Source organism: Microcaecilia unicolor, chromosome 13, assembly GCF_901765095.1.
Source record: "Microcaecilia unicolor chromosome 13, aMicUni1.1, whole genome shotgun sequence".
NCBI classification, from domain to species: domain Eukaryota; kingdom Metazoa; phylum Chordata; class Amphibia; order Gymnophiona; family Siphonopidae; genus Microcaecilia; species Microcaecilia unicolor.
In genome coordinates this window covers 53,300,126-53,327,895 of record NC_044043.1, presented here as the reverse complement: position 1 = coordinate 53,327,895, position 27,770 = coordinate 53,300,126, and the positions used below count along the sequence as shown (strand labels likewise).

Genomic DNA, 27,770 nt, shown 5'->3' with positions numbered 1-27,770 from the left:
CGTGCGGATAACATTTTTGGCGAAAAAGTCGAGCAGGTGGTAGAGTCTCTCCACCAGCGGGACACCGCATTCGACAAGTTCGCCCGCCGGCAGCCTTCAGCTTCTACCTCTACAGGTAGACGATTTTTCGGGGGAAGGAAGACTGTTCCCTATACTTCTGGCAAGCGTAGGTACAATCCTCCTTCCCGACAGCCTGCGGCCCAGGCTAAGCCCCAGCGCGCTCGCTCTCGTCAGCAGCGTGCGAATCAGCAAGGCCCCGCGGCTCCCCAGCAAAAGCAAGGGGCGAGCTTTTGACTGGCTCCAGCAGAGCATAGCCGACATCCAAGTGTCAGTGCCGGGCGACCTGCCTGTCGGAGGGAGGTTGAAAGCTTTTCACCAAAGGTGGCCTCTTATAACCTCCGATCAGTGGGTTCTCCAAATAGTCCGGCAAGGATACACCCTCAATTTGGCCTCTCAACCTCCAAATTGTCCACCGGGAGCTCAGTCCTACAGCTTCCAGCACAAGCAGGTACTTGCAGAGGAACTCTCCGCCCTTCTCAGCGCCAATGCGGTCGAGCCCGTGCCATCCGGGCAAGAAGGGCTGGGGTTCTATTCCAGGTACTTCCTTGTGGAAAAGAAAACAGGGGGGATGCGTCCCATCCTAGACCTAAGGGCCCTGAACAAATATCTCGTAAAAGAAAAGTTCAGGATGCTTTCCCTGGGCACCCTTCTCCCCATGATTCAACAAAACGATTGGCTATGCTCTCTGGACTTGAAGGATGCCTACACACACATCCCGATACTGCCAGCTCACAGACAGTATCTGCGATTTCAGCTGGGCGCACGCCACTTCCAGTACTGTGTGCTACCCTTTGGGCTCGCCTCTGCGCCCAGGGTGTTCACAAAGTGCCTAGCTGTGGTAGCAGCGGCGCTTCGCAGGCTGGGGGTGCACGTGTTCCCATATCTCGACGATTGGCTGGTGAAGAACACATCCGAGGCAGGAGCCCTGCAGTCCATGCAGATGACTATTCGCCTCCTGGAGCTACTGGGGTTTGTGATAAATTACCCAAAGTCCCATCTTCTCCCAGTGCAGAAACTCGAATTCATCGGAGCCCTGCTGGATTCTCGGACGGCTCGCGCCTATCTCCCAGAGGCGAGGGCCAACAACTTGTTGTCCCTCGTCTCGCGGGTGCGAGCGTCCCAGCAGATCACAGCTCGGCAGATGTTGAGATTGCTGGGCCACATGGCTTCCACAGTTCATGTGACTCCCATGGCCCGCCTTCACATGAGATCTGCTCAATGGACCCTAGCCTCCCAGTGGTATCAGGCCGCCGGGGGTCTAGAGGACGTGATCCACCTGTCCACGAGTTTTCTCGAATCCCTGTATTGGTGGACGATTTGCTCCAATTTGACTCTGGGACGTCCCTTCCAAATTCCTCAGCCTCAAAAAGTGCTGACCACGGATGCGTCTCTCCTGGGATGGGGAGCTCATGTCGATGGGCTTCACACCCAAGGAAGGTGGTCCCTCCAAGAAAGCGATCTACAGATCAATCTTCTGGAGTTGCGAGCGATCTGGAACGCTCTGAAGGCTTTCAGAGATCGGCTGTCCCACCAAATTATCCAAATTCAGACAGACAATCAGGTTGCCATGTACTATGTCAACAAGCAGGGGGGCACCGGATCTCGCCCCCTGTGTCAGGAAGCCGTCAGCATGTGGCTCTGGGCTCGCCGTCAAGGCATGGTGCTCCAAGCCACATATCTGGCAGGCGTAAACAACAGTCTGGCCGACAGGTTGAGCAGGATTATGCAACCTCACGAGTGGTCGCTCAATTCCCGTGTGGTGCGACAGATCTTCCAGGCGTGGGGCACCCCCCTGGTGGATCTCTTCGCATCTCAAGTGAACCACAAGGTCCCTCAGTTCTGTTCCAGGCTTCAGGCCCACGGCAGACTGGCGTCGGATGCCTTCCTCCTGGATTGGGGGGAAGGTCTGCTGTATGCTTATCCTCCCATTCCTCTGGTGGGGAAGACTTTGTTGAAACTCAAGCAAGACCGAGGCACCATGATTCTGATTGCTCCCTTTTGGCCGCGTCAGATCTGGTTCCCTCTTCTTCTGGAGTTATCCTCCGAAGAACCGTGGAGATTGGAGTGTTTTCCGACCCTCATCACGCAGGACGAAGGGGCTCTGCTGCATCCCAACCTCCAGTCCCTGGCTCTCACGGCCTGGATGTTGAGGGCGTAGACTTTGCCTCTTTGGGTCTGCCAGAGGGTGTCTCCCGCATCTTGCTTGCTTCCAGGAAAGACTCCACTAAGAGAAGTTACTTCTTTCATTGGAGGAGGTTTGCCGTCTGGTGTGACAGCAAGGCCCTAGATCCTCGCTCTTGTCCTACACAGACCCTGCTTGAATACCTTCTCCACTTGTCTGAGTCTGGTCTGAAGACCAACTCCGTAAGGGTTCACCTTAGTGCAATCAGTGCATACCATTACCGAGTGGAAGGTAAGCCGATCTCAGGACAGCCTTTAGTTGTTCGCTTCATGAGAGGTTTGCTTTTGTCAAAGCCCCCTGTCAAGCCTCCTACAGTGTCATGGGATCTCAATGTCGTTCTCACCCAGCTGATGAAACCTCCTTTCGAGCCACTGAATTCCTGCCATCCGAAGTACTTGACCTGGAAGGTCATTTTCTTGGTGGCAGTTACCTCGGCTCGTAGAGTCAGTGAGCTTCAGGCCCTGGTAGCCCAGGCCCCTTACACCAAATTTCATCACAACAGAGTAGTCCTCCGCACTCACCCTAAGTTTCTGCCAAAGGTTGTGTCGGAGTTCCATCTGAACCAGTCAATTGTCTTGCCAACATTCTTTCCCCGTCCTCATTCCTGCCCTGCTGAACGTCAGCTGCACACATTGGACTGCAAGAGAGCATTGGCCTTCTATCTGGAGCGGACACAGCCCCACAGACAGTCCGCCCAATTGTTTGTTTCTTTTGATCCCAACAAGAGGGGAGTGGCTGTAGGGAAACGCACCATATCCAATTGGCTAGCAGATTGCATTTCCTTCACTTACGCCCAGGCTGGGCTGGCTCTTGAGGGTCATGTCACGGCTCATAATGTTAGAGCCATGGCAGCGTCGGTAGCCCACTTGAAGTCAGCCACCATGGAGGAAATTTGCAAAGCTGCGACGTGGTCATCTGTCCACACATTCACATCTCATTACTGCCTGCAGCAGGATACCCGACGTGACAGTCGGTTCGGGCAGTCAGTTCTTCAGAACCTGTTTGGGCTTTAGGATCCAACTCCACCCCCCGAGGGCCCTGTTTGTTCTGTTCCAGGCTACACTCTCAGTTAGTTGGTAAATTTTTTAGGTCAATCTCAGTTATGTCCTCGCCGTTGCGAGGCCCAATTGACCAATGTTGTTGTTTTGAGTGAGCCTGGGGGCTAGGGATACCCCATCAGTGAGAACAAGCAGCCTGCTTGTCCTCGGAGAAAGCGAATGCTACATACCTGTAGAAGGTATTCTCCGAGGACAGCAGGCTGATTGTTCTCACAAACCCGCCCGCCTCCCCTTTGGAGTTGTGTCTTCCCTTGAAGTGTATTGTCTTGCTACATACTGGACTGGCCGGCTCGAGCCGGTTTCGGGCGGGAAGACGGCCGCGCATGCGCGGTGCGCGCGGGCGCGCGAGGGCTAGCAAAGGACTTTGCTAGTGAAGTTTCCGATTGGAGGGGCTGCCGTGGACGTCACCCATCAGTGAGAACAATCAGCCTGCTGTCCTCGGAGAATACCTTCTACAGGTATGTAGCATTCGCTAAACTTGTGTCACAAATATGAGTCCAAGTACTGGGGTATAGGTTCTAGCAACGAGCCCCTTCCCTATCCTATCAGGCATCCTGGTGGATTCTGCTGTGATTTATGAAGCTTTTGGATACAATAAATATGCAGAACAACAGGATGCTGATAGTATAGAAACTAGTTTTCTTTAGAGGACATAATCTCCTTTGAGTTTGCATTTATTAGAATTTCCTTCAGTTGGATTTGCATCTCCTCTGTTGGATCATTCTTGATAGAGCGCCACATCTATCAGTTGTTTATAAGCTTCTTGATCATACATTATTTTGTCAATGAGTACGATTCTTCCCCCCTTGTCAATCTGACAAGTTTTCATGGAACTATCCAATATTAAAGATTGCAACGCCTATCTCTGTTTCTTGGTACGATTACTATAAGCCTAAATTACTACTACTACTACTACTACTACTATTTAGCATTTCTATAGCGCTACAAGGCATACGCAGCGCTGCACAAACATAGAAGAAAGACAGTCCCTGCTCAAAGAGCTTACAATCTAATAGACAAAAAATAAATAAAGTAAGCAAATCAAATCAATTAATGTGGACGGGAAGGAAGAGAGGAGGGTAGGTGGAGGCGAGTGGTTACGAGTCAAAAGCAATGTTAAAGAGGTGGGCTTTCAGTCTAGATTTAAAGGTGGCCAAGGATGGGGCAAGACGTAGGGGCTCAGGAAGTTTATTCCAGGCGTAGAGTGCAGCAAGACAGAAGGCGCGAAGTCTGGAGTTGGCAGTAGTGGAGAAGGGAACAGATAAGAAGGATTTATCCATGGAGCGGAGTGCACGGGAAGGGGTGTAGGGAAGGATGAGTGTGGAGAGAAACTGGGGAGCAGCAGAGTGAGTACATTTATAGGTTAGTAGAAGAAGTTTGAACAGGATGCGAAAATGGATAGGGAGCCAGTGAAGGGTCTTGAGGAGAGGGGTAGTATGAGTAAAGCGACCCTGGCAGAAGATGAGACGGGCAGCAGAGTTTTGAACCGACTGGAGAGGGGAGAGGTGACTAAGTGGGAGGCCAGCAAAAAGCAGATTGCAGTAGTCTAAACGAGAGGTGACAAGGGTGTGGATGAGGGTTTTGGTAGAGTGCTCAGAAAGAAAGGGGCGGATTTTACGGATGTTGTAAAGAAAGAAACGACAGGTCTTGGCAATCTGCTGGATATGAGCAGAGAAGGAGAGAGAAGAGTCAAAGATGACCCCAAGGTTTCGAGCTGAGGAGACAGGGAGAATGAGAGAGCCATCAACAGAAATAGAAAACGGGGGGAGCGGGGAGGTGGGTTTGGGGGGGGGGGGGGGGGAATGAGAAGCTCGGTTTTGGTCATATTTAATTTCAGGTGGCGTTGAGACATCCAGACAGCAATGTCAGACATGCACGCTGAAACTTTGGTTTGGATGCAAGGTGAGATATCAGGGGTAGAAAGGTAGATTTGGGAGTCATCAGCTTAGAGATGGTAGGAAAAGCCATGGGATGAGATTAATGAACCAAGGGAAGAAGTGTAGATAGAAAAGAGGAGGGGACCAAGAACAGAACCCTGAGGTAGCTCTAACTGTTCAACCTCTTTCATCATCAGATGTTCATAGGTAACTATATTGGCATCTGTGACCCCCCCAGTGGGTTCCAAGATGATTTCATTTGGCAGAGACAAGGTAAAGCAGATTGATACGCCTCCGTAGTGTCACCAAAGTACAACTTTAACCTCAGTTTATGGAAAAAGCTTTGTAGGTCGACTCTAGTAGTGAAGGAATCATACTTCGAAGATGGCATGAAAAATAATCCATACTGCAATACTGATAGTTCTTCTTGTGTTAATCTACGATTAGATAAATTAAACACATTTAGCATTTGATCTTCCTGGAGCTCTTAGGTGTGTTTTTCTTCAACTGGTATTACTGTTTGTTCCTTAGTTTCCGTGGGAACTAGTCATAAAAAAAGATTCTGGATGAACCATTTCCTTCATCCCCACTTGTTCTTTACGTTAATCTTCTCCAGATGAATCACTTGATGATAGTGAAAATGTTACCTTTTTCTTCTCATCCCAACTTCTACATACTGTTTCCATTTATCCATCCAGGGATAAATGTATCCCTTAGTATAGTTATACTCATCTTTATGGAATTTATTAACTTTAATCAAACGAATCTCCTGTTTATATTGTGCCATTAATTTTTGATGTTCCTCATGTTGCTGATTAAAATCTACAGACTCCATAACTTGTTTAATCATCTTAATATTTTTATGCAAATGAAAAACAGGGATGCCTGGTTCAAATCCCACTACAGCTCCTTTTCATCTTGGGCAAGTCACTTACATCTCCATTGACTGAGGTACCAATTTAGCTTGTAAAGATTTTAAGTGGTCCAGGGACAGGAAAATGCCTTCTGCACCTGAATGTGATGCTCCTTGAGCTATAACTGAAAAGGTTGTGATCTAAGGAGTCAGGCGCGCCTCCGGAGGCCGCCCCAGCGAATTTGGCGCGAACGGCGGCCATTTTGATTCCTACTCCGTCTTCACCTTTGCGTATTCAGCAGCCTACGGCCCTAAGTCTTTCAGATGCTGATACGTTGAATTCGGGAGCTCTGGTGCAATCTGGGGCCGCTCAGGCAGGGGGTTTTCCTCCTGAGTTTGTGCTCCAGATGTACCAGGCGTTTTTGATGCACAGAGGCGATGCAGGAGCTGGGACAGCAGATGCTGTCACACCTACACCTCCATCTCCTAAAAAAGTTAGGGAACATGTGTTCCGCGGGGATTTTTGGTCCGATCGCGATCAGGAGATGCCCTATCTGGAAGAGGAGGAAGATTTTGAAGACAATGCCTGTACTGATCCTGATTTTTCGCTCTCAGATCCGGAGGCTGCAGCTTTTGCCCAGGGGGATGATCCCTCCGTGGCTAGGATTTTTCACAAAGATGACATGCAGGAGCTCATTTCATTTTCTATTAAGGCCATACCGCTGCTCTGGTAAGGGTATGTGGTGAGCCATTATAGTTTAGGCCATACCGCTGCTCTGGTAAGGGTATGTGGTGAGCCATTATAGTTTGGCCATACCGATGCCCTGGTTAGGGTACTTGGTGAGCCATTATGATAAGGCCATACCGATTCTCTGGTTAGAGTTTTCGGTGAGCCATTATGACAAGGCCATACCGCTGCTCTGGTGAGAGTTGTCGGTGAGCCTTTGAGCACGTCTTCAACAGTGCTCCCTGGTTGCTTGAATTCCTTGGGGCACAGACTGTTCTTCTTTCTGCTTTGTTATTTAAATACTGAGGCTAGGGTCACATGACCAGAGCTCTTATTGGCTATCTAGTCAAAGTTTTTTCTCAGTCTCCTCCTGCTGGTAGACGTGCACAACCCATCAGTCCAATCCTGGTCCGGAGGGATTAAAGGAAAGCAAATTAGCAGGTAAGGTCTAATTTCTCCATAGCAAGAATTAAACAAACTATTTTTCAGGCTCAATAAGGGTTGAAAAATCCTCCTCCCCCCCCCCCCCCCTCCGCAATATGATTAGATAAAATACCAGACATTAGATCTTTCTTACAACATGTTATGGGTTGAGCCATGAATTGGATTCTAATAAATCATAGCATTTGTTTGACTTGGCCTAGGGTAATGTTTAGTAGAAGAGTTGTTAATATTGTTTTCTAGTGTACAGTAGCTCATTCCTGCTCTCCCCCCCCCCCCCCCCCTTCCCCAAAAAGCTGTTGTGCTGCTTGCACATATCAGAATTCAGCATTAGAAAGTTGAGCAGTGTAGCTTTATAGGCATGGTGCATATTAAAAATTGTCCTGCTTGGCTTTGGGGCATCCCACACTTACTTTACGAAAGTTTTACCTCCTAGGAAACCCTTAAATCCTATGATGAACTTCTGAACTCTACTTACACACTAAAAAAAAAAATCTTTCTTTTCTTTTACAGATACATTCTTTAACCATCCATTCCTTGATCAGGTTTCAACAGTCAAAAAGTGTAAGTGCATATAGCGTATTTTGTTATATTGGTTTAAGGGTTTATGTGACAAATTGATGTACATTTCATGGTATTAGATTTTTGTAATCATATTGCCATATTGGGTCAGATCCAACATGCTGTGCATCCTATCTGACAGTGGCTAGTCTGGGTCATTTGGAAGATGCTAATGGAGAGATCATTCCATGTTCACTCCCAAATGTAAGGTGATAATCGCCAAGTCTCTAATTTCAGTTAAATGTTGTGATAATCATGGAAAACTGACAAACTGCCTTAATGTTGTGCACAACTGGGTGATACCAAAATCAAATAAATGTATTCTATAAGTAGAATTTTATGTGATTTGTTTTCTTCCCCTCGTTTACTTTTATTTTTTAATGTGGTAAACATAAGGTATATAGAAATTTTTTTCCCTCCAAAAAGTTAGAAAGTGAAGTTCTGCTCTGGTTTGAAGTTAAAGTTTGAGTTATAGATCTGATTTTTAGTGTGTTCCACCTGCAGCCAATCCTGTGCCAGTGCCCACTTATGCCGGCTCAGCCTCTGGGAGCTCTTGTGGTAGTTCACCATCATGCCGGTTTGCTTCACCTCCTGTAAGTTTATTTTCCATTGCACATTTTAGGGTATGTTTTATTGTGGGGGAAATGCTGAGTATATTGGGCTTTTTAGTCTGTATGCAGGACTCAAAGAACTTCCTATGTCACTATGTTGTACAGCCTGGTGTCTGGCCACACTCTGCTGTGTTCTTGCAATCAGCCTCTTTTGACCACAGGTTTTCTAGAAACTTGTTCAGTGCAGAACTTAGTTATCAGAGCCAATGTGTCTAGTAGCACAGCATTACAGAGACACTTGGAAATTGTACCTAAACAGCTGGTCCTCCTGGGAGCAAGTGAGTGCAATATAATTCAGGGTCACAGGCCATAAATGGACCTTCCTGATAGTCTGCTAAGGCCATGTTTTTGGTTTTGTCTTAAATACTGATGCTAGTATTCAGTCTTCTCCAAGAACAGCAGGACTGTGAATCCTCATGCATAGGGTTATATCATCGATGGAGTCTGACGTGAGAGATGGAACCCCAGCAGTTCTTTTCTAGAGGCCTTTGGTCCTCTCTTTTACCTGTCACTATTACACAGGACTTCTTCAGTCTAATCTTTTTTGTGGCGGCAATCAGACCTATTTTTCATCACTTATTTAGGCATCTCTATTATTTTTGCTAAAAAAAAATCTGTAAGTACTATCGCTGCCACATAGTCTTTCATGTTTATCTGATAAGGTTTTCATCAAATTTAAGTTTTTCTTTTTTTGTCTTTTTGCATCGGCTCCATGTAGGCCCCTTTTTTTTTTACCTTAAGCTCCCAGTTGGGGAATTTTTGTGAAACATCAGGTTGTTTGATTTTGCTGTGGGTTTGGGCAAAATGAAGACCCTTAGTAGTTTCAAGAGGTGTCCCAGTGCAGCAGGTCTATATATCCATTATGAGTACCCTGCAATGGTACCTGCAATGCTTGGGACCCGATTATGATCTTTCTCATTGTATTCTTTGTTGACAGATGTCAGAGAGGGATTAGTGGTAGAGAAAAGCAGAGGAAAAAGCTTTTCTGTGATAAGACTGGTCCATCAACATCAGTATTGAAAATATGAGTCTCCATGGGTTCAGGGAATGTATCCATATCAAATGTCACCGTTGACAGTGTCATTAGGTTCTACCAGGAGGGGTAATCATCTGATTCCCACCTGAGAAAGAGGAAAGATTTGATCTTGTCTTCATCTTATCCACCCAGTGGACTTGGTTCACAAGGTACCTCTAAGACATCATATCTCAAGAATCATTTATAGGACTCTGTCCTGGTGGATGAACCAGTCCAGTTTGACAAAGGGAATCTCCTTCCAAATTCCTCCAACTCAGGAATCTCTATCAGATGTATCCATGTTGGGTTAGGGCGCTTATCCAGATGGGTTTCATTTCCAGGGTGTATGATCTGCCTAGGGGAGGCTTCATCAGATAAGCTTCCTAGAGCTAAGAGCAATTTAGAACATACTAAAGGCTTTTAGAGATCAATTCTTCAGCAGGGTCATCCTGGTTCCAACAGACAATTAGGTGGCCATGTATTAGACAAACAGGGAGGAACAAGATCATATCTCCTGTGTTGAGAGGAATGTTCCTCGGATCTTTGCATCTGGTAGACGTTGACAATATCCTGACTGACAAACTGAGTCGAGTCCTGTGATCCTATAAGTGGATGCTGGAAACAGAGTTTTGTGTACAGGATCTTTTGGAAGTGTACCCTTGATAGACCTCTTTGCCACCCATCTCAACAAGAAAGTTCTTCAGTTTTGCTCCAGGATAGGGTCAAATGACAGACTAGCCTCAGATGCCTTCCTTCTGCATTGAGATGAGGATCTTATGTATGCATATCCTCTAATAATCCTCATAATCAAGACCATTCTGAAGCTCAAGCAAGATTGGGGAACCATGATTCTCATAACCATTTATTGGCTGAGATAGACATGGTTTCAGCTTCTGTTGGACTTTTTCCTTCAGGAATCTTATGAGGCTTAAGTTTATCCAGTACTCATCAGGCAAGAACAGGGCACTCTGTTGCATCTCAATACAGTACCTAGCCTTTACAGTTTGGATTTTGAAGAGTATAATGCTGTCTTCCCTGAGCTTGCCTAACAGTATCTGCTAGCTGCCAGCAAGGATTTCACTAAGAGGAGATATGTATGTTAAACGGAAGAGGTTTGCCATCTGGCATGAGATCAACGCCATAGATCCCTTCATGTGCCCTACACAAAACTGCTCAAATGACTTCTACATTTATCAGAGGCAGCTCTCATGACCAGCTCAATAAGGGTTCATCTGAGCGTAATTAGACCTTATCAGGTAAAAGGTATACCCATCTCTGTACACTATTTAGTTGCTTGCTTTACACGGAGCTTGCTACTTATCAGATCTATCAAGCCCTCCATTAGTGTCATGGAACCTCAGTGATGTTCTTACCCAGCTAATGAAAGCTCCTTTTGAGTCACTGGATACCTATCATTTGAAGCACCTAACCTGGAAGGATTTTTGTGGCCGTTACATCAGTGCACAGGTTTAGTCAGCTCTAGCCCCTAGTAACTGATCTGCCTTATGTTAAGTTTTTTTAATGAGTGTTTTTGGGGACTCGCCTGAAGTAGTGTTGGAATTCCATTTTAACAAGTCAGTAGTCCATTCACCCTTTTTTTTATAAACCACATGCCCACTGCATTTTGGACTGCAAGAGAACCTTGGCCTTATATCTGGAGCTGGCTAAAACCCATAGAAAGTCAACCCAGGTTTTTGTTTCTTTTGACCCAAACAGGATGGGGGCTGCCATTGGCAAACACACACTTTCCAGTTGGCTTGCAGACTGCATTTCCTTCAGTTATGCCAAGGCTGGGCTGCCTCAAGTGTCATGTCACTGCTTATAATATCAGGGCCATGGCTCTGTTGGTAGCCACTTGAGATCAACCCCCATAGAGATTTGTAGAGCTGCTATATGGACATGTTTCCATACATTCACATCCCAATACTGTTTAGAACAGGACTCCCGAAGTGACAGTTGGAATGGTCATAAAGTCCTCCAGAATCTATTTGGGGTGTAGAAGCCATCTCTGTTTCCCCATATGCCATTCTCTTTAAGTTCCAGGTTGCTGTCAAAAAAAAAGAAACAAAATCTGATGAAAAATAGCCTGTTGCAACTAAAAATATTGGTTTCTGCCTGTTGCAGCACCACTTGTTTTGTTTTTTTAGCCTTTTCTGTTAAAGGCAGCCTGTAGCTAGGGAATCCTGTGAGTGAGGGAACACAATCCTGCTTGTCTTTGGAGAAAATGAAATTACTTACCTGTAGTAGGTGTTGTCTGAGGAATCTTCACAATCCCTCTCAAGCAGTTATATTCCTTTAGCTACCAATAGATTGAAGTGGTTCTGCCCAACTGCTGCAAGTGGGAGAGGGTGCATGGCTGGGGTGCAGTTTTCTGCAGTGGCTCCATTGGTGATTTCCCATGTGTGAGGATTCAAGCTCTCCTGTCTTCTGAGAACACCTGCTTATGTGTAAGTAATTTTGTTTTTTTGGAGCACATATTACTGCCTATGAATCAGCCTTAGAAGTGAGTAAATAGAGGATGCCCCATTAATGGTTTATGGAATTATTTGAAATGGTTTCATGGAATGTTCTGCAGTGTAGTAGTTTGGGAATTTTATCCTGACTCTTTAACACAAGAATATTATTATCAACGTCCAGTCTAAATAGAACCACTTAAGAACTAAGAGGGGTGTTTCAAAGTTTGCCTTCAGTTGTTCCAGAATGGAATCTGCAGAAATGTTGTTTTTTTTAAAGAGGTTATACGTTTGTGGCACATTTCGTGTCAAAATTTTCCTGAGCAAATCTGAGCTTTTCATTTGGCTGAAGGTTATTTTTAAAGTAAGGTACTGTGGAAATTGTCAGTAGCACAATATAAAGCAGTTGGCACTTATCTGTGATGGTCTGCGTTCACTAAGGCCCTAATACAAACTTTTTTTTAATCTTAGTCCCTGCCAGACATGCAACATGTTCAGGAGGACAACTTATCTTCTCCACCCTTGGGTCCTCCAAACTTTCTTCAGGTGTCCAAAGAATCTGGCAGCACCAGCAGCAAGAACTCTTCTTGTGACACAGATGACTTTGTCCTGGTCCCACACAATATTATATCAGATCCCTCATGTAAGAGTATTTTCCATACAGAACTTTGATTTGGTTTATTAAAATGATGTGTTAATTTTAAAACTAACATGAGCTGTGTTTTTCTTCTTTACTGCTCTGTAAGTTGAAAGTCTTTCCTACACAGGTTTTTATTGGTTACAATATGTCAACGCTTGCAGATTATGCATGTTCTAAAACCTTGACAAAATGCTTTTTACAGTGTGATATGGCATATTAAATATTCTGCTGTCATTTTGTAGTGCTTTGGATTGCATCCATCTTCAAAGAAAAATGTTTAGTGAAATGTCATTTTTCCAGGCACTGACGGAATAAAGCATGTCACTGTCACTCCTTCCTCTCTTGCTCCTTATAAATTTTCTATCTGTGAACAGGTTTATGTGTAGGCCTACTTATTACAATTCCACAGACACTTCTAGGGTATAATATATTTACAGTATAATAAATCATCCAGTGATTATCTCTGCAAATTAAAGCTTTGTCCTCTCTTTTCAGATGACATGCCTGTGGGAGCAGCAGGTAGACGGGCTTCCAGTGAATTCTTGATGTGCGGCGGGTATGTTTGCCATATTTATAGTGAAACATGGTGAATTTATTTCATGGTTTGTCTGATTTATCACTGTAGGCCAGGGGTTCTGAACCCAGTCCTCAGAACACAACCAGTCAGTCAGATTTTCAGGATACTCAAAATGAATATGCATGAGATAAATTTGCATATACTTTCTCTATTGTATGTAAGTCTGTCTTATGCATATTCATTGTGGATATCCTGAAAACCTGACTGGGTGTGTTCTGAGGACTGGGTCGATAACCCCTGCTGTACACTAATACATCAGAGGTGCTTATCTGTAGCAGGAGTTCTTCTTAGACAACAGTATCATGCAGTCATACATGTAGTGATGTCAACTGACTGAACATACACAGATAATAAGACATTTTAAAAAAATCTGTTCTCTAGAGATGCAGAAAAACCTTGCCAAGTTTTCCTCACTGGCAGTTGTCACCTGTCCCTCAATTCATATCAAATCTGGTACACACTTCAGCAAAAGAGGGGAGAGTGGGTAGGATCATATAGTTGCATGATCCTGCTGTCATGGAGAACACCATCACAGGTACGCAATGCTGCTTTCTTTCTGAAGGCAAGCAGGATATGTGCATCCACACTTGGTGACTCCTAAGCTGAAGGTTGCTGCTTTTGATTATTTGAGTATTGTAAATGAATTGTTAGGATGCTGAGTGATAGAATTTTTAGGTGATTATGGGTAGGTGGTTTCTTGATTTTAATTGTTTTCTTGTATGTCTTTTACTGTGTATAAGTTATATTGTACATGTAATGTAAAAGTGCATTATAAATGATGGAATTAAATCAAAACCTTGGAGAGAAATTTGTAATAGCGGGTGAATGGATTTGAAGAACATCATGTGAACAAGTTCCATCAGATCTTGAAGATTAGTTGAGACAGTACTGTGGTGAAGATGTGCGTTGAGGACCAAGTAAGGTGCTTTGTATGCATCAACAATCAAGGCTGTCTGGCGATTAGTAGTGGAAACTGACATGGCAGAGGACAGAGAAGTCTGTAGCAGAATGAAGATTCTTTGACACTGCTCCTTGGTTTATTACTATCAAATGAGATGAACAGTTTGTGTTTTCTGTGCTCTGCAGTACAGTTTAGGTTCATTTACAATCCTAAGTGTGGAGCACTGCCTCAGCCCTTCAGGAGTGTGACAGAGTAAAATAGGAAATACAATGGATTGGTTGAAATAGAATTTCAAGACTGTAAGGAGGACTTAGATGGATGCACAGTACTATTTGGTTAGGATAAAATTGTGTACATAGTGAATAATGTATGAGAAACTGGATTTCACTGACTTTCCTGGCTGATGTGATAGCAATGAAGAACAGAGTTTTTTTAAAGAAACTTTACAGGAATTTTCTGAAGTGGCTCACAGGAGGTCTCTATGAATTGCACGAGGATAATGCAGATGTCTCATGCGGGTGGCATAGACCAGTAAATTTGTGTTCCATATCATCAAGCTGATCAATCCATAGACTGGTGGGTTGTGTCCATCTACCAGCAGGTGGAGATAGAGAGCAAACTTTTGCCTCCCTATATGTGGTCATGTGCTGCCGGAAACTCCTCAGTATATTCTCTATCTCAGCAGGTGGTGGTCACACACAGCAGCAGCTCTGGCTAGGCCTCCAAGCCTAATTTTTAGGTTTTGTTGAGTGCCTGGGGTTGAGGGCTCTTTTGAGCAAGTGCAAACCTGGTGGTGCCAGGTCCCTCCTTTTCTCCCCCCTCCCGCTGGCTCCGTTAAAAAAAAAAAAAAAAATTTTAAACGTCCTTAAAGGCGTTTATTTCGACGTTTATTTAAACGTTCATTGCAGCTACTCACTGGGACACCAGTTCGTTACAGCTCGGAGCGGACAGCAGGTAATTTTTACCTTTTTATAGCGGGCAGGGGGTTCCCCGATTCTTCTCCTCGTGGCATATGGCGTCGGAGGGCGAGGGCGCAAAGGGTCGCTCCCCGGATCGCTTGAGCGCTTCTAGAGGGGATGCGGGGGTCTTACAGCCTGATTCGCCCTTGTTGGGTGACAGTTTCGTGACCGATGAATGTCCCGGTCCTTCCTCCGGCGTGGCGGTTTTTCCCGCCATAAACGCCCATCCCCCGCTCCTCGCCTCCGCCATCTTGGCCGGCCACGCGGCTCGGACGGCTTCTTCGTGGGCCGCCCTTGAGGTTGGAGACATTAATGCCATGAACGCCCTTAATTTGGGCGACGGCACAAAAGCGGCTAAAGTTAAGCGCCGTTCTTCCCGCGCGGCTCCTTCGCGGAGTGTCGCGCCGGACGCCATTTTGGATGCGCAGCATGTCTCTCCCCCGCTCTTGCGAGCGCCGGTTGAGGGTGCGTCTAGGGCTGTTGCCCAGGCTGCGGAAGTGCACAGTCTGGGGGGTTTCTCCCCCGAGTTTGTTTTGCTGCTGCATCAGGCCTTCCTTATGCAAAACGCTGCCCCTGCTCCCTCGTCTGGTAAAGAGGTTGAGGTTCCCAGAGGTAAACGCCCTCGGGTTGATTCCCAGGCCTTGGAGGACTTTGTCTCCTCCGATGTAGATGAGGGCAACGTGTCTGAGGTCTCCCAACGGTCCTTTGCGGATTCCTTGGAGGAGACGGATCCCCGCTCGGATGGAGCGGATGACCCCTCTGCAGCGCGGCTTTTTAGCCCAGAGGATTTGCCCAACCTGTTGTTACAGGCCATGGACACTTTGAAGATTTCCTCTCCGGAGGACGTCTCTCCCTCAGCCCCTGTTGGCTCTGCCATTATGCTGGGGACGAAGCGCCCGCCTAGAACCTTCCACGTGCATGATGCCATGCACACCTTAATTTCGGCTCAATGGGATGTCCCGGAAGCGAGCCTTAAAGTGGCTAGGGCTATGTCCCGCCTCTATCCTTTGGCTGTGAGTGAACGTGAGGCCTATCTGTGGCCTACCGTGGATTCTTTAATCACTGCGGTGACTAAGAAAACGGCGTTGCCGGTGGAAGGTGGCACGGCCCTAAAGGACGCCCAAGACAGAAGATTGGAGGCGGCCTTAAGGTCGTCCTTTGAGGCGGCTGCTTTAAGTTTGCAGGCCTCAGTTTGCGGCTCCTATGTGGCCAGGGCGTGCCTGACTATGGTGCAGCGGGCTTCCCCCTCGGATCCTTCCTTGAGGGCTGATTGGCCGGCCCTGGAATCAGGCTTAGCCTATTTGGCAGACTTGCTGTATGATGTCTTGAGGGCCTCAGCTAAAGGCATGGCTCAGACAATCTCTGCGCGGCGGTGGCTTTGGCTGAAACATTGGTCTGCTGACCACGCCTCTAAATCCCGCCTGGCTAGATTGCCTTTTAAAGGCAAGCTGCTCTTTGGGGTCGAGCTGGACAAAATCGTGACCGATCTCGGCACGTCTAAGGGCAAGAAATTACCAGAGGTCAGGGCTCGGGCTAGTACTCGTCCCGGTACCTCCAGAGGACGGTTGCAGGAAGCCCGTCGGTACCGCCCGGGCAAGTCGGGTTCCTCTGCCCCCTCTTCCTTCAAGAGGAATTTCTCCCCCAAGCAGCATTCCTTTCGCAGAGACCGCCGTCCCGAAGGTGCTCCCTCCGGTCCTCCCCCAGGGTCTCGTACCCAATGACGGGGTCCTTGGTCCACGCCCCAGTGCAGATTGAGGACGGCTGTCCTCGTTTCTGGGCGAGTGGACCACAATAACTTCAGACGCGTGGGTGCTGGAAGTCATCAGAGACGGCTACAAGCTAGAGTTCTGCCGACCCTTAAAAGACGGGTTTGTACTCTCTCCCTGCAAGTCTCCGGTCAAAGCTGTGGCAGTGCAGCAGACCTTGGACAATCTGATCCGCCTGGGCGCGGTCGTTCCTGTGCCAGAAAGTCAGCTTGGCAAGGGACGTTACTCCATTTACTTTGTGGTACCAAAGAAAGGAGGTTCTGTCCGGCCTATCCTCGACCTCAAAGGGGTCAATCGGGCCTTGAAAGTGCGGCACTTTCGCATGGAGACTCTCCGCTCTGTTATAGCGGCAGTGAAGGCAGGAGAGTTCTTGGCTTCCTTGGACATCAAGGAAGCGTACCTGCATATTCCCATCTGGCCTCCTCATCAACGCTTCCTGCGTTTTGCAGTCCTGGGACGACACTTCCAGTTCAGAGCCCTCCCATTCGGGTTGGCTACTGCTCCGCGGACCTTTTTCAAAGTAATGGTGGTCATCGCGGCCTTCCTACGAAAGGAAGGGATACAAGTCCATCCTTATCTGGACGACTGGTTGATCCGAGCCCCCTCTTATGCAGAGTGCGGCAAAGCTGTGGACCGGGTAGTTGCTCTTTTGAGCTCCCTGGGATGGATCATCAACTGGGAGAAGAGCCTGCTGCGCCCGACTCAGTCCCTGGAGTACCTGGGAGTTCGATTCGACACCCAAGTGGGCAGAGTGTTCCTGCCAGACAATCGGATTGTCAAACTTCAGGCTCAGGTGGACCAGTTCCTGGGAGCCTCTCCTCTTCGGGCTTGGGACTATGTGCAGCTGTTGGGCTCTATGACGGCCACGATGGAAGTAGTGCCCTGGGCCAGGGCTCATATGAGACCACTTCAACACTCCTTGCTGCAGCGCTGGACTCCGATGTCGGAGGATTATGCTGTGCGACTTCCCTTGGACCCAGCAGTGCGCAAGGCGCTGAGCTGGTGGATGCAGACAGACAAATTGTCTGCGGGAATGCCTCTGGTGACCCCAGAGTGGATTGTCGTCATGACGGACGCCTCTTTGTCGGGCTGGGGAGCCCACTGCTTGGGAAGGACAGCGCAGGGGCTCTGGTCTCCTGCAGAGGCAAAGTGGTCTATCAACCTCCTGGAACTCAGAGCCATTCGGTTGGCGCTTTTGGAGTTCATCCCGGTACTGGTGTGGAAGCCTGTACGGGTCCTGTCGGACAATGCCACGGCTGTGGCCTATGTCAACCGCCAGGGAGGTACCAAGAGCGCCCCTCTAGCCAAGGAGGCTATGTATCTTTGCCAGTGGGCGGAAGCGAACCTGGAGCAGCTTTCAGCGGCCCACATTGCCGGAGTCATGAATGTCAAGGCGGACTTTCTCAGTCGCCATACCTTGGAGCCCGGAGAGTGGCAGCTATCTGCTCAGGCGTTCTTGGACATCACGAAGCGCTGGGGCCAGCCGAGCCTAGATCTGATGGCGTCATCGGCCAATTGCCAAGTGCCGCGCTTCTTCAGCAGAGGACGGGACCCTCGATCCCTGGGAGTAGATGCTCTTCTCCAACAGTGGCCGACACAAGAGCTCCTCTATGTGTTCCCGCCCTGGCCCATGTTGGGCAGGGTGCTAGACCGGGTGGCAAAGCATCCCGGCAGGGTAATCCTGGTGGGTCCGGATTGGCCCAGGCGTCCCTGGTATGCGGACTTGATCAGGCTCTCAGTGGACGATCCTCTGCGACTGCCAGTGGAACAGGGCCTGTTACATCAGGGTCCCGTGGTGATGGAGGATTCCTCCCCCTTTGGTCTTACGGCCTGGCTATTGAGCGGCAGCGTCTGAGGAAGAAGGGCTTCTCAGACAAGGTCATCGCCACTATGCTGAGAGCGAGGAAGCGCTCTACTTCTACTGCTTACGCCAGGGTTTGGCGTATCTTTGCAGCGTGGTGTGAAGCAGGCTCTCTTTCTCTCTTCACTGCTCCAATTTCTTCAGTGTTGGCGTTCCTGCAAGAAGGTCTGGAGAAAGGCCTGTCGCTCAGTTCCCTTAAAGTCCAGGTAGCGGCTCTGGCTTGCTTCAGGGGCCGCCTGAAGGGTGCTTCCCTGGCTTCACAGCCAGATGTGGTGCGCTTTCTCAAGGGAGTTAATCACCTGCGCCCTCCTCTGCACTCAGTGGTGCCTGCGTGGAATCTCAACCTGGTGCTAAGAGCATTGCAGAAGCCGCCTTTTGAACCCTTGTCGAGGGCATCTCTGAAAGACCTGACGTTGAAAGCAGTCTTTTTGGTGGCTATCACTTCAGCCAGAAGAGTTTCCGAGCTCCAGGCGCTCTCATGTCGAGAGCCTTTTCTGCAGTTCACTGAGGCAGGAGTGACTATTCGCACAGTGCCTTCCTTTCTGCCCAAGATTGTTTCTCGCTTCCATGTGAATCAGCAGCTCTGTCTCCCTTCCTTTCGTAGGGAGGACTACCCAGAGGAGTACTCTGCTCTTAAATATCTGGATGTGAGACGAGTCATCATCAGATACTTGGAAGTGACCAATGATTTCCGGAAATCGGATCATCTGTTTGTCCTGTTTGCAGGTCCTCGTAAGGGTCGGCAGGCTGCTAAGCCTACAGTGGCAAGATGGGTCAAGGAAGCCATTGCAGCGGCTTATGTGGCCGCGGGGAAGGTGCCGCCTATCCAGCTGAAGGCTCACTCCACGAGAGCTCAGGCGGCCTCGATGGCAGAGGCCGGATCCGTCTCCTTGGAAGAGATATGCAAGGCGGCAACTTGGGCTTCGGCTCATACATTCTCCAAGCATTACCGGTTGACTGTGGCTGCACGGGCGGAGGCCCGGTTTGGAGCTTCAGTGTTGAGGTCAGGGATTTCTATGTCCCGCCCTGGGTGAGTACTGCTTCGGTACATCCCACCAGTCTATGGATTGATCAGCTTGATGATATGGAAGGTAAAATTATGTATAATCATACCTGATAATTTTCTTTCCATTAATCATAGCTGATCAATCCATAGCCCCTCCCAGATATCTGTACTGTTTTTATTCTGGTTGCATTTCAGGTTCAAGTTTAGTCTTCAGTTACTTCAGAAAGACTTCGTGTTCAAGTTCTTCCTTCACTTGGATTCTTCAAGAGTTGAGACGAATTTGTGTTACAGTGAGCTGCTGCATTCCTCTCCCCTCCGTTTTACGGGGCTGGATTGAGATTTAAATTCTGCCGGCACTCCCTCCCGCTTCGTGCGGCTGTAGGGCAGCTTTGTACCCCTCCCGCTTCGGCGGTGTTAGGGTCAGTCAGCTCCTCCCGCGGTTGCGGTTGCAGGATAAGCCAGATCCCCCCGCATCGGCGGGTGTGGTGTCCCTCCCCCGCTCCGCGGGGATGAGCTGGACGGATTCCCCTCCCCCACTTGTGTGGGGATGAGCTGGGTTAATTCCCCTCCCCCGTTTCGGCGGTGGTGAGCTGGGCAGAGTGTCCCTTCGTGGGTGTAATTCTCTAAGTGCCGAGTCCTGCAGATGGAGCTTTGATATCGACATACTGAGGAGTTTCTGGCAGCACATGACCACATATAGGGAGGCAAAAGTTTGCTCTCTATCTCCACCTGCTGGTAGATGGACACAACCCACCAGTCTATGGATTGATCAGCTATGATTAATGGAAAGAAAATTATCAGGTATGATTATACATAATTTTACCTTAGTAAAGTTTAGCTATTAAGAAGTGAGAGGAGGCTGATCACTGTGGTATGCTGCTATGGCATTGCTGTAAACTATGTCAATGAAATTTATCTTCTATCTTGCATATGAAAGGTGGAGAAGATAAGTTAGTAACTCTGCAGTGTGCCATTGGAATGGGTCCATACGTTGCATCTGTACCAGTGAATGAATTGAGATCACTTGGAATGGTACAGTTTCCTAACTTCTTGAGAAGGGAACTGGAAGATATTAAATGCTATGTAGTTAGGGGACGGTTCTGGGGTAATCCCTGCCAGTCAGTTTTTCAGGATATCCACAACAAGTATGCATGAGGTAGATTTGCATACCAAGGAAGACAAAAATCCCTTGCTCCAATGTAGATGGACCACTGCTTCTGCAGGGTATTTGTAAAATTCTTGATGCATATGAGGCTGATGTTGGAAGTGTTGATTCTACTTGGTAAAACAGAGAAACATCCAGTGCAGAGGATGATTTTGATGTTTGGGTTTAGGTGCTTGTGATCTAGGGAGGATAGCTAATTGAGTGAGAAGTGGGAAGGATGGTAAAGAGGGAGTTAATGGTGAATTTTTCCTTTTTGATGTACTCATTGAGATCGCTGATATCTAGAATGGGTCTGAGGCTACTCTCTTTTCTTGGGGGTGAGGGAGTATTCAATTGTACCTTTAGACCACATATAAAGAAAACTGCTCCATGTGGTATGCAACATCAGCAGAATAAAACTTCACAAAGGCTCTGTGCTTCTGTGGTTTACCCTTACTGGCAGCTGCAGTATAAGGGAACAGATAGCACCAGCACAGAAAAATCATCTAGGCTTCCCAAGACCCCATACTGTTGGCATGCAGATTTCTAGTGTTCAACAATGAGCTGATGACAATGGCCTGCATTAAGGGAATGCAAATAAACATGCACAAACTTTTGAGTTTTGGGATACAGACTGAGGTAAACAGGTACTGGTACTAATTACCAAAAATATAAAAGATTTTACTTAGTAGACAAAATGCAAGATTTAAAAAAAACAAACACTTACTGTCCACTCCTACCACCTAAGAAGGTTTGAAGAATGTATGGAAGGGATATGTGACACTCTCCCATAGCTGTTAGGAATGGAGGTCAGAGAATTGCTGGCAGGAAATGGATCCACAGTCCCTCTTTCTGTAGAAATTGCTGCGGGAAGTGTGGGGAGGCAGATAAGATTGAGGAACACCGCCCCCCCCCCCCCCGCCCCCCCGACCTATGGATGTAGTCATGCCCAGTTATTGCTAAAGATTCAGTGATCCACTCAGTGTGAACACAACACCGGCTGTGCCGGCTCTGTTCAGAGAGGAAGTCTCCCTAGAGACATATCTGGGCTTGCTTCCTCTTTATGCTCCCCCTTTCAGACAATAATGCTGAACTAAACTACAAGAAGGATAAGCCCTACAAGAGACCTGTGCAGACTGCAACTCCTAGAAGGAATCCTAACCGCAAAAGATTATTTCTTCCTCTCACTCTACAATGGTCCAAAGGCAGGGAATCACTTAGCAACTACCACAAATGGCAATGGTCCAAAGGCAGGGAATCACTTAGCAACTACCACAAATGGGTCCATGTCCACATTAGCAGCCCCCCCCCCCCCCTCCCCAATCAGCTGGAACAACATTTCTACTCAGCTCATGTTGTTGCACAGGTACTTGAAGAGCCCATTTGGTCTGTGCTTGCTGAGGTTTGAGAGATGGGCTTTTCATTCTCTGATGCTGTTCTGAAGAAGCACTTTTTCTGATGGTGGCACTTCAGTCCAATCCTTAATAGAGTCAGAGGCACTTTATGGAACCCTCTGGGGTAGGTACGGGGTACTATGTTTTGGCTGAAATGTTTTGTGCTGCAGTGAAGCACAATAGGTCAGAGGTCCTTACTTCTTTCCTAGTTGTGTTTTTTAAGAAGAGGGCTATGTCTGCTTCATTCCATAGATGAGACAGGCATCGATTACGTTTGTGGGAATCCCCTGCACAAGTCCAGAAAAAAACCTTTCGGGGTTTTTTGGGATTCCAGAGAGCTTATTCTTGACATCACCTTGGTCATCCTGCTTGTTCGTAGAAAATAGTTGCATTTTTGTCTGCCATTTTATATGTCAAGTGCTACTCATGTTCCTTTTTCTGGCAATAATAGCATTTTTTTTTTTAATGTAGCATCCCTACAACTAGGACTGGAAGTATGGATTGCAATTTTTTTTTAAGCACTTCAGAGGAGTCTGCAGATATTCTACATTTTGTAGTATGAAGGTTTCAACTTCCTAGTTTGTAAGAGGTTTTCTTTGTTGCCATACAGCCCAATTTTCAGAAGGTGGAATTTGAGATTACCAGATTACAAAGGCTCTGTAAGGACTCTATATCTGATTTCCTCAAATCCAAGCAACCTTCAAGAGCTGCTTATACTATTTGCGACAACTACGCTGCCTCTCTTCTTACATCGAGAAGAAAAATCTTATCCCATTTGTGCATGCCATGATAACATCAAGACTAGATTACTGTAACGCACTCTACAATGGTCTGACTACAAAGGGTCTGCACCAACTCCAGTTGATTCAGAATGCTGCACCAAGACTCATAGAAGATTGCAAGCAACGTGACCACATCACACCATTGTTGCAAAACCTTCATTGGCTACCAGTACAATACAGGGCTAAATTTAAAACTCTGTCTGATCTTCAAGGCCCTTAAAGGAAGTGGCCCTGAATACTTGAAGAACAGGATGATCCTCTACACACCTCCAACGACTCTAAGGTCCTCCCAAGGGTAACCCTCTCCAAAAGACATTACATGATGTGATACCCACAAATGAGCCTTCTGCAGAGTAGCTAGCCCCCACACTCTGGAATGTACTCCCTGAAAGGCTCCGCTTAACACAAGACGATCTCTACTTCAGGAAGCAGAAAGCTTGACTTCTCAACCAGGCTTTTAATGGAAGAAGTAACTAACTTCTTAGTCTCGCATACACACAAGGAGTGACACAGGCTGCACATACTGCAGCAGGACATGTTTTTCCACTTCTACCCTAGCTGAGATAACATTTAATCGACTCTCTGACCTCATGTGCAACTTTCTTTAAACTAGTCACCTTATTTTCTAACTCCTCTTACTCTAACCTATCTATATGTTCCATCTTTGCTTATACCCTATGCTGTCTATTAAATTGTTCTATTACTTATTGTGTTAACATTGTAAGTAGTATACTATGCCATACTTTGTATTATTATTTGAATATTTTTACTGCTGTGATTGTCTATTACTTATGTTTGAATTATTCTTACTGTACACCGCCTTGAGGTGCCCTTTTACAAAGGTGTGCTGAAAAATGGCCTGTGGTAGTGTAGACTCGTATTTTGGGCGGTCACAGAATCATTTTTCAGTGTACCTGTAAAAAATGGCTTTTTGAAATTTTTGCCGAAAATGGATGTGCAGCAAAGTGAAAATTGCCGCACGTCCATTTTGGGTCTGAGACCTTACTGCCAGCCATTGACCTAGTGGTAAGGTTTCACGCGGTAACGGGGCAGTAATTGTCTATGTTCATAGAATGATGATTACCGCCCGCATGCCAGAAAATAAAAATATTTTCCGGGGCACTTAGCGGACGTGCGTCAAAAATGTAATTATCGCAAGGGCCATGCGGTAGCTGGATGGTAGCTCAAAATTGACACATGTAGGCGCCTAAGTGGCTTAGTAAAAGGGCCCTAAGGTGAATGCTTTCAAAAAGGCAGTAAATAAATCCTAATAAAGAAAAATATCCAGGTCTATCCAAGTCTGACAGGGGCAATAATTTTAGAAAGCTGCATGTGAAAAGGGGGGAGGAGTGGAAAGAACACATGCTTCAATACCCCAAATGTATGTGAGAGCAGTTTTCTAAAATTACAGCTCTTGTTCTTCACACACACACCGTATCATTAATCTGGTGGTACTACCGCTAGGAATTACTGCTAGGGGTCAGTGGTGACAGTTTGAACCCAGGACACAGAGGAGTGACTGGACATCACTTCTACTCCCACTAGATACTAGAGGCCATTGGACCCAAGTAAGAACTGGGTAGGCGGGAGGGAGGGAGGGAGTTGGATGAGGGAGCTGGCCTCGGCCTTTACACCTTCCCCTGTAGTAGGCACTTGTGTGCCTTGGGGCAAGTGTAAATGCCAGTGTTTAGATTTTTTTTTTTTTAAATTATTGTAGGTTCCGCTTGTAAAATGAGGAATACCTTTGGCCTACCTAAATCACTGCCTAACCATGTAAATATACCAGCTTGCTAAGATCACCGTTTACACATGTAGGTAATCTACTTGTTTAATAGTCACTACTTGTTGGAGTACTTCTAAAACAAGAACTTTAATGTGTGTTAGAAATTTCTTTGTACCACAAGGAAATATTCTTATGTAACTAACACTATCTTCACTTTCCCTGCTGTAATCTAGACATTTGGGCTTTTTTCTTTATATAAATAAATCTTAGGATATTTCATAATTTGTAAGGATTAGCTTGCCTTATAGAAAACCAGAGGAGCTTTGATTTTTTTGGGAGTGTAATTTCTTTCTTTGAACCTCTTTGTTCAAAATGTACAGACAATCACCTTTAAATGTTTCTGGGGGCTCAGGAGCTGTACTGAAACCATCCTCCAGCTCTTCACGATGTGTTACTTCAACATCTGCCAACAGGTGTGTGGGCATGGGATTTATTTTTCCTTTTGTATTTTCCACTATAGTGCCCATATTGATAAGAAGTCTCAGTGGGACAGCAACCATTTAAGCCCACCTTTGCATCCATAGCAATTGTGATAGAATTTTGTGGGGAAAGAGTGTCAAAGAAGCAAAGTAGTTTTGTGAGTGTTTTTCCATTTTTTAGCAGCACTAGGACCCAAACCACTCTCTAAAGTACTACACAGCATTTTAACTTAAGATACGTTATGTTGACTAGCAGTATGTTGAATGCTAAACCAGGGTAGGGGATAACCACTGATGTGGAGGAGCGAAGCAGAGTTCAAAGGGAGTGGGGAAACAAGGAATGGCTGTTCACAAAAAAACCATGGAACCACAAATCTGTATAATACAGTCTTTATTAGTTGTTGATGCACTCAGATATGTTTGAAGACTCGACACGGCACCGTATTTCGGTATAAATGTCTGCTTCAGGAGTCTATAAAACATAAATATGTTAGCAATGTGACATAAAATAAGTGGTAAAAAGGAAAAATATATCCCTACCTCAATACAGATAAATATATATATACTTATAAAACATCTATATTAATAATTCTCACCTCCAAGATTCTCACCTCCAATTCTGAAGCTCACAGTGTGGCAGGGAAACACTGAAGCCCTGTACTGGTGTAGCCTGTCAGCACCACTCATTCTCACTCTCACTCATACAACCACCCTCAGCCACGCCCCTTCCGGGCATAATTCGCTACCTGAACGTTCTATTCAGGCCCCAAGCTCCTGCCACTTCTGTTCAGGGTTCGTAATTTCTTGGTGGTGAAGCCTCTCTACGCACCATGTCTCTCGGCCACGCCCTCACGTTGGCCGTGATGATGTCACCACAGAAATGACGTACAGAATGAAAGGGTCATGAGGAGGTGGAGCCAGGACGCAAGTGCCGAATCTGGGGCATTGGACACATGGCAACAGTTCCCGTGCGCTGCCACAATACCTGGCACTCCAAACACCTGCAGTGGCAACAGCGACGCACCACCGCCGCCGCCATGATGGGCGTCGTAACAATCACTGACACCAGTGTGCTCTCTGAGCATCGCCCACCGAGCATGGCTGATGCTCCCCTTCACGGAGGTGGGGCCAAGGAGCCGGCAGGACGCGGGGAGCGACGAAGACATACCCGGCGCGACCCTGTGGACAACACCCTTTCCAGCGGAAAACCTCCCACGAAGCCTCTGGCCGCTACCCACCACCGCAGGTCGCTCGCTTGCTCCCCCAGCCTTTTTTCCTAGTATATAATAATAAATGTAAAAGGATAACACAGAGGTGGATATAAATAAAAAGATACTATAATAAAGCAATAAATATATGACCAAAGAACAAAAAATTATCATTGATGGTGCAACAAAAGTCAAAGTATGTTCATACCTCAATACCGATTTAAAAAAACAACATAATAGTACATAAATATAAAAGGATAACACTGAGGTATATATAAAAACAAAAAACATAAAAGTCATTGATGGTGTAACAAAAGTAAATTATTAAAACTGTAGCACAAAATGGTAGGAAAGGGTGTGGATGGAAATTGTTTAACATTATATCTGTTTACACAAAAGCCTTCATCTAACTCCAATTTTGTAATTAATGAGAGGAAAAGACTTCAGATGCTCAATAATTCAACTACATATTTTGTAGTAGGTATCGGTCTGCTCAGCGTTTACTCTTGAAAATGAATTTTCTTTATGTAAAGTGACTGTCGAGCATCCTCACAAGTCTCGAAAAACCTCTCCTATGTGTTGTTGTAACTTTATTTAATGCATATATTGGCATTTTTAATGACGCTTTGGCACTTATCTGTTATGCGGTTTGGACTAATGGGTAACGCCTGACATCGAGCTCCTGTTTCACAGAGTGCTTCATAAGGAGCAGATCCCTTAGTCTGCCTCTCTCTGTTTCCTTAGTGGAGTTTAAATTTTAATGTTATATCTAAAAACTGAATTGTGCATATCAGCTGTATTATTTAGCCTGTGTGACTGAAGATAAGGCAGTCTAAAGAGATGTAGAAAAGAATAAAGTTGAAGATTAGAGACAGTACTGTGGTGAAGATGTTGATGCAGCTTCGGTGTTCAATTATACGAGTCTTTATAATTCTTTTTGTTTTGCCGATGTACAGAAGGGAGCACGGACATTGAATTATTAAAGAACATGCATAGAGTTGTAATTCAATGTATGATGCAGCTTGTACTTCTGTTTTTGGGATATTTTAAAACATTTCCCAAGCATAGCGACTGACACTTCAGTTGCCGCATTTTGATGTCCCAAGAAAACATAGGAAGATGTGGACCATAATTCGAGCAGAAGGCACAAGCTTTTCTTTAAGATTTCTCTCTAGAGGAAGCAATCACAAGACGTTTGTCTTTAAAACATTCGTGTCCAGTGGCTTTGTATTTACTTCTGTACTTGGTTTGGTAGATGTGAGAACCTCAGAGTGCAGATAATATCTGGCGTTGGTCTTTCTTTACTGGAGTGTAATAGCTCATCTCTGTCTTCTAATCTGGCCTGGGTATAACCTGATTGGACATGTTGTACTGGATAACCTCTCTTTATAATGAATCTTTATGACATGACAATAACCTGGCAATTGAAGTCATCAAAGTTTGAGCATATTCTTCGAAGGCGCAAAAATTGACCAAGTAGTAAGTTTTTCTT

The 27,770-nt window shown here is 46.3% G+C and overlaps 1 protein-coding gene across 4 annotated transcripts in view; it reads left to right on the top strand.

The window, feature by feature from the left end:
- Window positions 1–27,770, top strand: part of ULK2 (unc-51 like autophagy activating kinase 2) — a 219,040-nt gene that overhangs the window by 75,900 nt on the left and 115,370 nt on the right. Inside the window, exons 11-16 of one of the 4 annotated variants that reach the window (XM_030222093.1) lie at window positions 7,712–7,762; window positions 8,264–8,352; window positions 12,310–12,481; window positions 12,974–13,034; window positions 13,874–13,876; window positions 24,972–25,064. In XM_030222093.1, coding sequence (XP_030077953.1) covers window positions 7,712–7,762; window positions 8,264–8,352; window positions 12,310–12,481; window positions 12,974–13,034; window positions 13,874–13,876; window positions 24,972–25,064 — 469 coding nt within the window. The remainder of the gene's footprint in view (window positions 1–7,711; window positions 7,763–8,263; window positions 8,353–12,309; window positions 12,482–12,973; window positions 13,035–13,873; window positions 13,877–24,971; window positions 25,065–27,770) is intronic. The other 3 variants (XM_030222094.1, XM_030222095.1, XM_030222096.1) reach the window with 3 other exon arrangements.